The sequence below is a fragment of the Lathyrus oleraceus genome, chromosome 2 (assembly GCF_024323335.1).
Source record: "Lathyrus oleraceus cultivar Zhongwan6 chromosome 2, CAAS_Psat_ZW6_1.0, whole genome shotgun sequence".
Lineage (NCBI taxonomy): Eukaryota > Viridiplantae > Streptophyta > Magnoliopsida > Fabales > Fabaceae > Lathyrus > Lathyrus oleraceus.
In genome coordinates this window covers 371,164,165-371,177,478 of record NC_066580.1, presented here as the reverse complement: position 1 = coordinate 371,177,478, position 13,314 = coordinate 371,164,165, and the positions used below count along the sequence as shown (strand labels likewise).

At 36.0% G+C, this 13,314-nt stretch overlaps 2 protein-coding genes across 3 annotated transcripts; one reads left to right on the top strand and one right to left on the bottom strand.

Annotated features, from left to right (window-relative positions):
- The first annotated feature begins 161 nt into the window (after positions 1-161).
- LOC127119559 (pectate lyase) lies at positions 162-3,071 on the top strand. The gene is made up of 4 exons (XM_051049810.1): positions 162-1,171; positions 1,543-2,206; positions 2,333-2,575; positions 2,847-3,071. The coding sequence occupies exons 1-4, from the start codon at positions 945-947 to the stop codon at positions 3,069-3,071; spliced, it is 1,359 nt and encodes a 452-aa protein (XP_050905767.1). The 5' UTR covers positions 162-944.
- LOC127119561 (preprotein translocase subunit SECE1) lies at positions 2,962-4,991 on the bottom strand. Of its 2 annotated transcripts, XR_007802871.1 has the most exons (3): positions 4,404-4,991; positions 4,145-4,229; positions 2,962-3,088 (listed from the first exon to the last, which is right to left on the bottom strand). XR_007802871.1 is itself a non-coding variant. In XM_051049811.1 (2 exons), the coding sequence occupies exon 1, from the start codon at positions 4,905-4,907 to the stop codon at positions 4,425-4,427; it is 483 nt and encodes a 160-aa protein (XP_050905768.1). In that variant the 5' UTR covers positions 4,908-4,991; the 3' UTR covers positions 3,210-4,229; positions 4,404-4,424. The 2 variants fall into 2 exon arrangements, 1 of the variants encoding a protein (XP_050905768.1); XM_051049811.1 differs by lacking the exon at positions 2,962-3,088 and having other exon boundaries at positions 3,210-4,229.
- Between the last annotated feature and the right edge of the window lie 8,323 nt (positions 4,992-13,314).

Here is a 13,314-nt window from a genome sequence, read left to right as displayed (position 1 = left end):
AGTTTTCATTCAAAGTTTTTTTTTAAAAATTGCAAAGAAATTTAATCAAAATATATAAAACTATAAAATCATTTTTTTTAACCTGAATCACAAGACCTTATATCTCTCCTTTTATCATCTTAATTTTTGTTTTGGTTTTCTTTTTTCTTTTCTCTTTTCATTTGTGCATAATATTGATTTTGAAGACTTAGTAAGATGAGTTTTAGTTCCTTATTTTTCAATAATTCTTTGAAAAATATATTGAAGGTTTGCTATAAATTCATTTTATTTTATTATTTTATACTTTTTTTCTCCTTATAATAACATCTTTTTATCGTCTTGATTCTACTCTAGATGGTAAATAAAATTGAATAACTGAAGATGTAAGAGTGTCTTGCTTATGAAATTTAAACTAATCATCTATTTTTAACAGAATTTAAAACTGATACAAGTTTTAAAAATATAAATGCATGAAAGTCAGTTTATAAAAAATATTAGTTTTAAACCGGATATGAACTATAACTTGAAACCATTTCACAATGGTAATATAGTTTTATGACAAAAATTGGTTGGTTCTCAAGATATTAGTAAAAATAAACGTCTTCCACTTGTTAAGGAGGATCCAGCAATAAAAATGACACTAAAATTTGGGTAGTAAGATTCACTACTATTTTTGTGAGGTGAAAAATTCCAATATCCCCTTTTTTTTTTCCTTGATGGCTATTATGACAGAGAAATTAGTAGTGTTTTCTATATATAGAAAGCTAGTGACCTGCAAGTTATCACCCCTAAATATATTCATAGACAGAAATTAACTGTTATTCCAAAAAAAGAGTTATCCTAATTTGGCTTCTAAAGACATGTTTCTGTCATGATATATATATATATATATAAAGAATAATTATTAATTGTTCTTGATTACCTATTTTTTCAGGAAGGAAGAGGGTTCTTTCCCGAGAACCATCATGGCAAAATTGTACCACCTCTTCCTTCTGACTATTTTTGTGGTAATCATACCGACATTAGTGCATGCTAATGTCAAAGAGCAAGACTCATACTGGGATAATATATTTCCATCTTTAAATAATACTTATTGGCGGGGAAGAGCAGCAAGAGCTCAAAAGACAAATGACGAAGCTTATACTCCTGACCCATATGCAGTCTCCGGAAACATGACTTCTAGTGTTAGCGAGTGAGATTTGTGCCAATTACCATATTTACCAATATGTTTAATTTCACGGATGAAATTTCAAGCCATGTTCAGTTTCAGAAATTATTTTCTGTTTTATTTCGAACTTTTGTTCTAATTGCAAAACTGCCTCTTTGGTTTCACTATATATACCTGCATAAACTTTGAAAACAGAAAGCATAGTGGAAGCAAAAAGACTATTTTGCAATTTCATATAAAAAAACAAAAACGGAAACAGAAAACATTATCTCAAACAAATCAAACACTTAAATGGTTTAATGGTTATTATATATTACATGTTTCTTTGTTTCTTTCATATAATTAGTTCTAAATGTGATATATCATACTTTAATATTTATTGGTTTGATAAACAGAATGATAATTGACGGCAATAAAGGAAGAAGGAATTTAATGGGGAAAAAACTAGCCAATGGCGGTCCATGTATGGCTACAAACCCCATTGACAGATGTTGGAGGTGTGATCCTAACTGGGCAAATAACCGCAAGAAGCTTGCAGATTGTGTGCAAGGTTTTGGAAGGAAAACTACTGGAGGAAAAGCTGGTCCTATCTATGTGGTAACTGACCCCTCGGATAATGACATGGTTCATCCACATCCAGGTACTCTTAGGCATGCAGTTACAAGAAATGGACCTTTGTGGATTATCTTTGCCCATAGCATGAACATTAGGCTCAGCCAAGAACTCATAATGACAAGTGACAAGACCATTGATGGACGAGGAGCTCATGTTATCATTGCTAATGGAGCTGGTATTACTATCCAGTTCATCAATAATGTTATCATCCACGGGATCAAAATTTTTGACATTCAAATTGGCAGCGGGGGACTTATTAGAGATACTGAGGAACATTTTGGTCTAAGGACTATGAGTGATGGTGATGGAATTTCAATTTTTGGCTCCAGCAATGTTTGGATTGACCATGTTTCCATGAGAAACTGCAGAGATGGACTCATTGATGCCATTATGGGATCCACCGCTATTACCATCTCCAATGGCCATTTCACAGATCACAACGAGGTAATTAGTAATTTGGTAGTTTTCTTTTACATGTTTTTTCTTGAAAAGATTTTTAATTACTGGATTTGAAATGAAAAATATTACCTAATTTTGGGTTTTTTGTTTGTTTGCATATATGTGCTGTAGGTGATGTTGTTTGGTGCAAGTGATGGCTATGATGGTGATCAGAAAATGCAGATCACAGTTGCATTCAACCACTTCGGTAAGAGATTAATCCAAAGGATGCCAAGGTGTAGATATGGTTTTGTCCATGTACTTAACAATGACTACACTCATTGGGAAATGTATGCCATTGGTGGTAGTAAACATCCTACTATTATAAGCGAGGGTAACCGATTCATAGCCCCCAACAACGGCTATGCTAAAGAGGTATTCATCTACTCATGAGCCATGCTTAGGCATACAAATATATGCTTTACAAGTCCTAGTCATGGCTTGGTAAACTCGCTTTATTTGTTAAACTCTTAATGTTAACATATCATGTCATAGCTACTAATTGCATCCTTACAATTCCCTATAAAATACTATTGTGCTTCTTCATTGTACTTTCAAATGACATGACTAGACAAAACAAAGAAATAAAATGAAATTCATAGAATGAAAACCAAGTCTTACATAATTTTCTACTTTGGTCTTGAAGATAACAAAGAGGGAGTACTCACCAGAGGAAGAATGGAAAAACTGGCAATGGAGATCAATCGACGATGTGTATATGAACGGAGCATTTTTCAGACAAGCTGGACCTGAGCTGACTAACAGACCATTCTCAAGAAAAGACATGATCAAAGCTAGGCCTGGAACTTTCGTGGGAAGGCTTACTCGTTATTCTGGCAGCCTTAAATGCATAGTGGGGAAGCCTTGTTAGTCTTCAAAATTCCCTTCCTGAAATCAATCATCATTGAAGCACAAATGGCTTTGGCAAAGGAGAACGAGCAAGATGTATCATTTGAAACATGAAATATCTTTTTCTTGTCTGTTTTTCCTCAGTTTTACATGTAAGGAAAAAACATTTATGGAATATATATTAAATTCATTTCAAAACTGTCTCAGTCTACAATCTACACATTCTTTGAAACTATGTAAAGATCATTACAAAATTGTTTGTCTCCACAGTTCACATATTCTTTAAAAAACTATATATGGAAATTCTTTTCCGAAAAACAAGACGAAATATACTAAACGGAAATTAAATGAAAAATAATTTGGCATAGAAAACGTTTCACAAAACAAACATATAGGTAATCCATTGTCCATGTGCATGGATATTTTAAAATTGTTTAACATAGATAACTTTGAGCTTGCAAGGGGGTCAGTAAAGCAGTAGAATGAATACTAGACTTTATGTCACTCCCTACATACTGGAAAACAATTAGGCATAGGAACTACAGCATTTTAAACACAAAACAAAAGCCATGTTTCTGCTATTCGATCATATTATTGACCAAGTTGAAAATTGACAGGAGGAAACGAATAAGAGCTTCTTTTGAAAGAAAACTGCTATGAAATAGCTTTATAACCTTTATAATTGACATACAGGAATAATCATGTAAAAAGCCAAGCACTGTTTTTCTCATTATAGATAACTGGCTGCGTGCCAAGTCTAAGGTGATATCTCCTCATAAGATTCATTGGTGTTGTCTTCAAACTAACTTGCTAAATCATATTTTCCTAGGCATCCTTATGATAACATTACCTAGCATCAGGAAAAAGATCTGAATCCCATGTATTCATCGGATTTCAGCCATTGGATGACTCAGACATAAACAACAAATTGAATTTAAAACTTGACTTGAAATACAGTTCGTGTGATGCCAACTAATTTGCAATGCACAACTGAGATACACAACTTCATCAATTTGACTTACCCCCAACGTGTGACTATGGTTAACATCTATTTTTATCAACTAAAACCAAATATCTAATATAGTAGCTACTAACCTGAAACCCTTCAGAGCCAAAAACTTATTTACCCAATTTTTTTCCTTTCTATTGATTTCACAATCTCAATTACAGCCACATTTGCCTGCATTTTTTCCGCAATATAAATTTTTCACAATATAACTCCAAATGAAATTTAGAACAATAGGGGTAATGAAAGAAACAAAAAATCAATAATTTATAGAAAAGCCAACAAATAAACAGTTGAACCTACAAGAAAAACAAATACATAAATTTCTTGATAAAATAAAAAATTTACAGTCAAAAAGCGTGAAGCAATTCACGTGAAGAAATCCTGAATCCCTTTGCCTGCAAAAACCTTATCAGAAAGCTCAGCTAAAACAGCATTAACAGTGAGCAAAACAACGCTAGAACCAAAGATAACACTAAGAACAACACCGGTTGTTCCCAAAACCTTCCCAAACTCAGGCCACTCAATTTCACCGATCTCGTTAACCACTCCGTTCCAGAAATTATCGCCTTCTTTCTCCTTCCTCTCTTGCATCGCTTTCTTCAATTCCGATGCTAAATCGGACTCATTTGATTCCGGTTCGGATTCGGGTTCGGGTTTGGAGCTAGGTTGGTTTTTTTCCTCGACGGCGCACGCGACTATGGGTAGTATTCGGCGGCGCGTGAGAGTGAGTGAGAGAGGTGAGGGTTTGAGTTTGAAGTTGAAGATTTGAGGAGGGAAAAGAAGAGAAGAAGATGATGGAAAATGCGGCGAGTATGTGAGTGCAAAACTAGTCTTCGCTTGTAGCACCATCTTTAACCGTCAAATAGTTTTCGGATAATAACATGAAAAACACTGGCGCTTCTTTTATTTGCTTCCAAAGTTGTTGAATTAATTAATGGAATATTTTTTCATTTAGATGAGTATCTATCTACCATCCAATCAAATATTGATATTTAATGTATATTGTTTTTTTTAATTAAAATTAAAATAATTTACCCTAAAAATATTTAAATAAATAAACTGGCTTAATCATCCTTTTCTAAGAAGTGTTCTAAGAAAAAGTTGTTGATCCAAACATACGATAATGGAAGCAGGATAAAGGATAACAAAATATTAGAAGACCATCCTAGATACAAAATAAAAGTTTATGATCGATCTATTGTATTTCTAACGTATCAATCAAAACAACCCATATCTAAATTCTTTAGTTTAAATTATTAAATTATAAAAGATCATGCACAAATTTATACCAAATCAATCATGATCTGTGTGACATTGTTATGGTATTCCCTTCACCCCAATGATAAAAATATAGATTAATATTACGGTTTTTGAATTTTCGAGCTCATAAAAACTACAAATATATAATTCTATTCTCAAAAAAATCTATTGAATAAATAAATGCATAACGAAATTGTTATTGAAGCAGAGTTTAGAAGCATTAGGTCATATACTTATAATAGGAAATGTCTCCCTTGTACTACCCTGTAACAATGTCTGCACATTGCAATAGCTATCTATTATTGTGCCTCAATTAACCATATCAGGTAGTCTTTGAGAACCATTTGGAATAATGAATTTTGATGAGTTGACGGAGGACTCCATGGTTGGAGGTGCGATAAAATCTACCAAATGAAAATGAAATGAAGTTGTGTAACCTTTATGAACCTTGTCCTCATGGTCTTCTATAATCACGGGTTTCACCATCATTGCTAATGATAGTAACACCATCGCTAGTGTCATTGATGGTATGTATAGAATCTAAGACTCGTGTCAGTTTTACCGGACCCCACGGTAGAAGCTAATTGTACTTGTGAAAGGTACAATAGGGACGGAGTTTGTTTGTGCATATGGTTGCAATAGGCCTTATATAATAGGTTTTCTGAAACTAGTGAATTTACTAATCTCGGAGATTGAGATATTTATAGGCACAATGGATCGTTGGTGGAGTGAAGGGAGGAGTTGGTTCATATCCTTATGGATTCATCCATGATTCTATGGATTTGACCAGATCATGGAGTGAGTGAAACTGGTCTCCCTTCATTATAGGAGAAATTGGTGTCGACCTCCTATAAACTGACTTTTTCTACCATGGTGTGTATATGAAGTATTAGACCTCGCGATCATGGAACATGGGTTGGGTTGTATGAATCTATTAGCCCACCTAAACTACCGTTGTAATACCCCAAATATTTTCTAAATGCTTAATACTCAATTTTAAGAGTTGATATTAAGTTTAATAAAAATAAAGAGTATTTTGGTAACTTCGTGGGGAAGGAATTGTCTCAAATTAGTTCATTACTAACACTCCAATTCTAAGTTAGTAAGTTTGAACTAGGAGAGGTAGTTTTGGAATTTTTAGGTGAATGGAGGATAAGTTAGTATTTTCTCAAAAATAGTCCTCATTTACTAAAAATAGTGTTTCCATTTCCCTTGCCTTGTGTGTGTGCAAAATCAGAATTTGAAGAGAGAGAAAACGTGAAAGGAAGGGAGGAGAAAATGAAGAATTTTACCTTGCATGTCCTTGGAGATTTGAAGAAAATCCTCAATCAGCCCCAAAACCTGCATCAAACTCAAATTCAAGTTCTACATAAGGTGGAATTCTTAGATTAGAAGGTTTTCCATACAATTTTGGGATCTTAAGCATAAGGGGAGAAGATTGGGTTGTAAGGGTTTTGTTCTTTTCATGAAATGCATGCTTTGATTTTAAATTATGTATGTTTGATGTTTTATATGATTTGTAAATTTGTAATAGCTTTTTTCTCTTGAGTGAATATCTCTTCTTATGAAGTGTTTGTTTGGGTTCGAAGCTAAATTCATTAAAAGTTTTGCTTAGGGTGTAATATCTCATATTCCCTTAAATGCTCAATTAGTTGTCAGACCAATTGAGTTCCTATGAACTCTATCTTTTGTCAGTTGGAACAATTAGAGCTCCTATGTGCTCTAAATGTTGTCAGTTGGGACCAATAGAGTAACCAGTGAACTCTGATGAGATTAATTATTAATAAAAGAGACTGACCAATATTAATAAGTACAAGAGAGGACATTTTTGGTAACATTAATAATTGGTCAATTGGTATTGGAAGATAAGACATCAATTGAGATATTTTTATTACTACTTGATATTATATGTTATAATTATATATTATGTATGTATATTGTGTGGTGGGGATGAAAAGAAGAAGAAGAGGATAAGAAGAAATAGAAAGAGTAGGTAGGAGAGATAGAGATATCATAAAGAAAGGGGAAAAGTAGAGAAAAGAAGAAGAGAAAGGAACAGGGGCTTGGAGAAGAAGAAGGAAGCCATGAATATTCATCATCATCGTCAAACCAAGGTGAGTTCTTAGTTAGAATTTTAGGGAAAAGTAGAGAAGAGAATAAGAGAAAGGAACAGGGGCTTGGAGAAGAAGAAGGAAGTCATGGATATTCATCATCACCACCATCATCTCATATTCACCATCATCATCATCATCATCATCAACTTTGGGGAGGGGGACTTAGAAGTTCTTAGGGTTGTTGTTGTTAATCATGATATGATGTTATGAACTCATGTATGTTGTTATTGATATTTTATGATGGATTAAGGTGTTGTTTCTTGTTTTTCAAGAATTAACTTTCCATATTCAAAGAAGAAGAATAGGATAAGAAGAAGTAGAAAGAGTAGGTAGGAGAGATAGAGATATCATAAAGAAAGGGGAAAAGTAGAGAAAAGAAGAAGAGAAAGGAACAGGGGCTTGGAGAAGAAGAAGGAAGCCATGAATATTCATCATCGTCGTCAAACCAAGGTGAGTTCTTAGTTAGAATTTTAGGGAAAAGTAGAGAAGAGAAGAAGAGAAAGGAACAGGGGCTTGGAGAAGAAGAAGGAAGCCATGGATATTCATCATCACCACCATCATCTCATATTCACCATCATCAACTTTGGGGAGGGGGATTTAGAAGTTCTTAAGGTTGTTGTTGTTAATCATGATATGATGTTATGAACTCATGTATGTTGTTATTGATATTTTGTGATGGATTAAGGTGTTGTTTCTTGTTTTTCAAGAATTAACTTTCCATATTCAAAGAAGAAGAAGAGGATAAGAAGAAGTAGAAAGAGTAGGTAGGAGAGATAGAGATATCATAAAGAAAGGGGAAAAGTAGAGAAAAGAAGAAGAGAAAGGAACAGGGACTTGGAGAAGAAGAAGGAAGCCATGAATATTCATCGTCGTCGTCAAACCAAGGTGAGTTCTTAGTTAGAATTTTGGGGAAAAGTAGAGAAGAGAAGAAGAGAAAGTAATAGGGGCTTGGAGAAGAAGAAGGAAGCCATGGATATTCATCATCACCACCATCATCTCATATTCACCATCATCAACTTTGGGGAGGGGGATTTAGAAGTTCTTAGGGTTGTTGTTGTTAATCATGATATGATGTTATGAACTCATGTATGTTGTTATTGATATTTTGTGATGGATTAAGGTGTTGTTTCTTGTTTTTCAAGAATTAACTTTCCATATTCAAAGAAGAAGAAGAGGATAAGAAGAAGTAGAAAGAGTAGGTAGGAGAGATAGAGATATCATAAAGAAAGGGGAAAAGTAGAGAAAAGAAGAAGAGGGGCTTGGAGAAGAAGAAGGAAGCCATGAATATTCATCATCGTCGTCAAACCAAGGTGAGTTCTTAGTTAGAATTTTGGGGAAAAGTAGAGAAGAGAAGAAGAGAAAGTAACAGGGGCTTGGAGATGAAGAAGGAAGCCATGGATATTCATCATCACCACCATCATCTCATATTCACCATCATCATCATCTTTGGGGAGGGGGATTTAGAAGTTCTTAGGGTTGTTGTTGTTAATCATGATATGATGTTATGAACTCATGTATGTTGTTATTGATATTTTGTGATGGATTAAGTCATTGACATGAATTAATTCCTTGATAAATTAAAATATGACACTAATGGGGGTTGAACCTAGGACCTTCTTGGTATGGAACAAGCCTTACCACTAGGCTAAGCTCTTGTTGTTGAGTATTTGTGCAAGGAACAAGTGTTAACCTATATTCTCGATTAAGTTAGTTTGTTAGATTATTTTAGTGTCATAACTCTGTTTTGGACGCGAACGGATGCGTCAGAAAGATAATGTAAAAGACTATCATTATTATACCATGTTATAGTATGTTATGTGCCTTACAAATGCTATGAATTATATTGTGATGAATGTTAAACATTGTTGTTATGTTTGATTGTGAAATAACATGATTAAAAACCTTACAAAGATGAGCGAGGAAACCTAGGAGAATAACTTGATTAATAACTTAGAAAGATAATTTAGGTTATGGAAATGGGTGTACGGTGATGCTTGGCGCAACGGTACCTAGGTGTGTATCGTGGACAAGTATTCACCTGATAAACGAATTAATATGCTTTGTATGGAACATATGTGATTTTTATGTAATGAGAATGGATCGTGTTATGATGCCATGAGAATTGATATGATATCATGAGATTTGTTTGATATTTTGGTGAGGAACTTTTGTTCCAAAAGTCCTATTTTGGTGAGGAGCGTTGCTCCGAAAGTCCTATTGGTTATTGAGAATTAATCACGTATTCAGAACTAGTGTGATTGTGCACATACCATTTCAAGGGCTTAGGTAAAACGGTAAGTGGGGATGTGGCACCAATGATTCGTGCCTCAATTGGGTTTGATCCCCAACCATGGCGGACATAGGAGAAAGGTGGACACCTAAGTGGGTTAGAGTCTCATACGGTGAAAGATACCTTAAGTGATTTAGAGTCCCATACGGGTGGCGGTCGCTTGAACTAGGGATTAAGCCTCATAGAGGACCTGATATCCACCGTGAAAGTCAAATCATACGAGCATGCATGAACCGAACTTGGCTTAGACGTAGGTCTGCTTGGGGATTGATGTTGCGTGAATCCGAATAGTGATTTATTGAGTTATGTGAACTCAAGTGGCATGTTTCCATACATTGCGATTATCCCTTAGTTACTCAAGTCCTAGTTACAAGGTGAGAGTGATGCATAAGTAACGGAAGGTGAATATTTGAGTTAGAATCGAGTAGGAACCCTGTAGAGCCGAGTGGACCCATAAGATAGGAGAACTCACTGAGATTATTATCTCATCCTATTATTGTTGTTATTTTTCAGGTATTCCTTGCAGGTTGAATTCAAGAGAGGTTGTCTACTGATGTTTCAAGGGATGCTGATTATCGTGATCTTCTGCTGTGGAGTTGTGTACAATGAAGATATTGTACATAGTACTTAGATTTTATTATTTAGGCTTTATTGTATGACATGTGCCATTTATGTTTTTATTTTGGACGTGTGTATATAATGATGCCAATAGGTGTAACACCCTTCTAAATACCCCAAATTATTTAATTAAAATAGCGACATATCAATCAGAGTAATTATGCCCCGAAGGGTGTCACACAATCATTTCACAACCATCATCAGAATATCCTGTCATGCTCATTTGTTTAATCCAATTTATAAAGTATCTGCATAATACGCAGCGGATAAAATCAATTCAATTATTCATATCATGTAACATATTACATGCAAAATGGTTCACAACCAATCAATAAAATATTCAAACAACCCATCCCAATGTTACATCTATCAGAGCATGACCCACTAGGAGACTACACTAGACTCCAAGCACTAGCTCCTACTCAACTCACTGCTCGTTACCTGAAAAATAGGTGTAAGGGTGAGTTCCTCAATCAATATAATAAGCATTATACAACATTATGTAATGTTAAGTAAATAACGCATCAAATCACCCTAACCAGACTACACACTCAATAACGGCAGCATCAATTCAAATATCATACTCAACCATAACATATCACATATGTATAATCTCCAACCATACTCAACATCAACAACACGACACACAACACACATATAATACTGGAATACATCCAATCATATTATATGCCATACATTCATTATGCAATGAGACTCAACATATGCGGTACCGACTCTTCTCGAACATACAGTTCAAGCTCACCGATCCCTCCGGATACGGCTACTAAGCCCACTAGTCCCACTCATTTGAGACCTAGTGACTCACTCACTAATTCCTCACCATGGGAATTAGCTACAGCCCCAAAGGCTAGACTATGCAAGCTAATCATCTAGCATGCAAACATCAACAACAATTCACAACGATTTACTCACTAATTCCTCACAATGGGAATTAGCTACAGCCCCACAGGCTATGCCATGCATGCTAATCATCTAGCAATGCAGCATCAACAACAACTCAAGAATCGACAATATGCTCACACCATAAGTCATACAACAGTCTATTCACAATGCATACATAACTGATACATTTACAGCATAATGCACACATCACAGATCATCAACACAATTATCACGAAAGCATATCATATCATGCCACACAATCAATCATAGTATTAGCACACCCTACTAATACCTATGCCTCTCAAAACAACGGGAATGATCCCTAATACATCGGTCCTCAGCTAAATCACATCACTCAGCCTAAACAGCCAAAACTGCACCACCACAGCACAGAAATCACAATTTAATATCCACTTCTGCACAGCACAGTTCGCGCCGCGCAGGAGGGTTCGCGCCGCGAACGGTGCGTCACAGAACCCTTCTGGATTTGACAGTTCGCGCCGCGCAGGAGGGTTCGCGCCGCGAACGGTGCGTCACAGAACCCTTCTGGATTTGACAGTTCGCGCCGCGCAGGAGGGCGCAGGAGGGTTCGCGCCGCGAACGGTGCGTCACAGAACCCTTCTGGATTTGACAGTTCGCGCCGCGCAGGAGGGTTCGCGCCGCGAACGGTGCGTCACAGAACCCTTCTGGATTTGACAGTTCGCGCCGCGAACGGGGCTTCGCGCCGCGAATCGCGCGCGAACAGAACCCTCTGCTACAGAAAACAGGTTTCAGGTCTACAATGGTTTTCCCTATTACGAAACCCATCCGACCCAACCTTCCACAGTCCAATTTACATCAATTAATCGTCCTCATTGTCAGCACAATTCATATCTTATTTGATTACCCAAACCTAACACGTTTTCATCAAATTCCTACGAATTCCCTCTCGATTCTTCCCCAATTTCATTCATCCCAAAAGTTCACAATTTCATCCTAATCATCTAATTCAGAGGTAATTCAAAGGTCTATCACTACCCATGACATATTATCATATAATACCCGTTAAATCAACAGAAACCCCCCTTACCTGAGTTAATCCGGCAAATTCTGCAGCTTCAAGCTCTTCCTCTTCTCTTGTTCTGCCTTTTGCCCTTTTTCTCTTTCAGCCGCTTCTCTTTTCCTTTTTACGTGAAAACCCTTGTTCCAAAATTGGGACTTTTTATTCCAACTTATATATTCCAATAAATAATTATTCCAATAATTATTATTTCAAAATAATAATAATAATAATCCAAATTTCTAATTATTCAATTAAATTAATAAATAAAATATTAATTTAAATTAAATAATTGTCTTATTTTAATTGGGGTGTTACAACTCTCCCCCACTAAAAGAGTTTTCGTCCTCGAAAACATACCTCAAGCGAACAACTCTGGATAAGACTCCTTCATCTGACTCTCCAGTTCCCAAGTCACATTGCCACCTGCTGGTCCTCCCCAAGCTACCTTCACCAAGGCAATCTCTTTACCCCGCAACTGCTTCAACTCTCGATCCTCGATCCTCATAGGTGATGTTTCAACAGTCAGGTTATCTCTCACCTGTACATCATCTACTTGGACAACATGCGACGGATCATGAATGTATCTCCTCAACTGAGACACATGAAAAACATCATGCAAATTCGCAAGCGACGGCGGTAAAGCGATACGATAGGCTACCTCCCCTATCCTCTCCAAAATCTGATAAGGGCCAATAAATCGAGGTGTCAACTTCTTCGACTTCAAAGCCCGACCAACACCAGTTATCGGAGTAACACGAAGAAACACATGATCTCTCTCTTGGAACTCAAGTGACTTCCTCCTCTTATCATGATAACTCTTCTGACGACTCTGAGCAATTCTCATCTTATCCTGAATCATCTTAATCTTTTCAGTAGTCTGTTGAACAATCTCTGGTCCAACCACAGCACTCTCACCGGACTCATACCAACATAAAGGTGTCCGACATCTCCTACCATACAAAGCTTCAAACGGTGCCATACCAATACTCGAATGAAAACTATTGTTGTAGGTAAACTCAATCAAAGGTA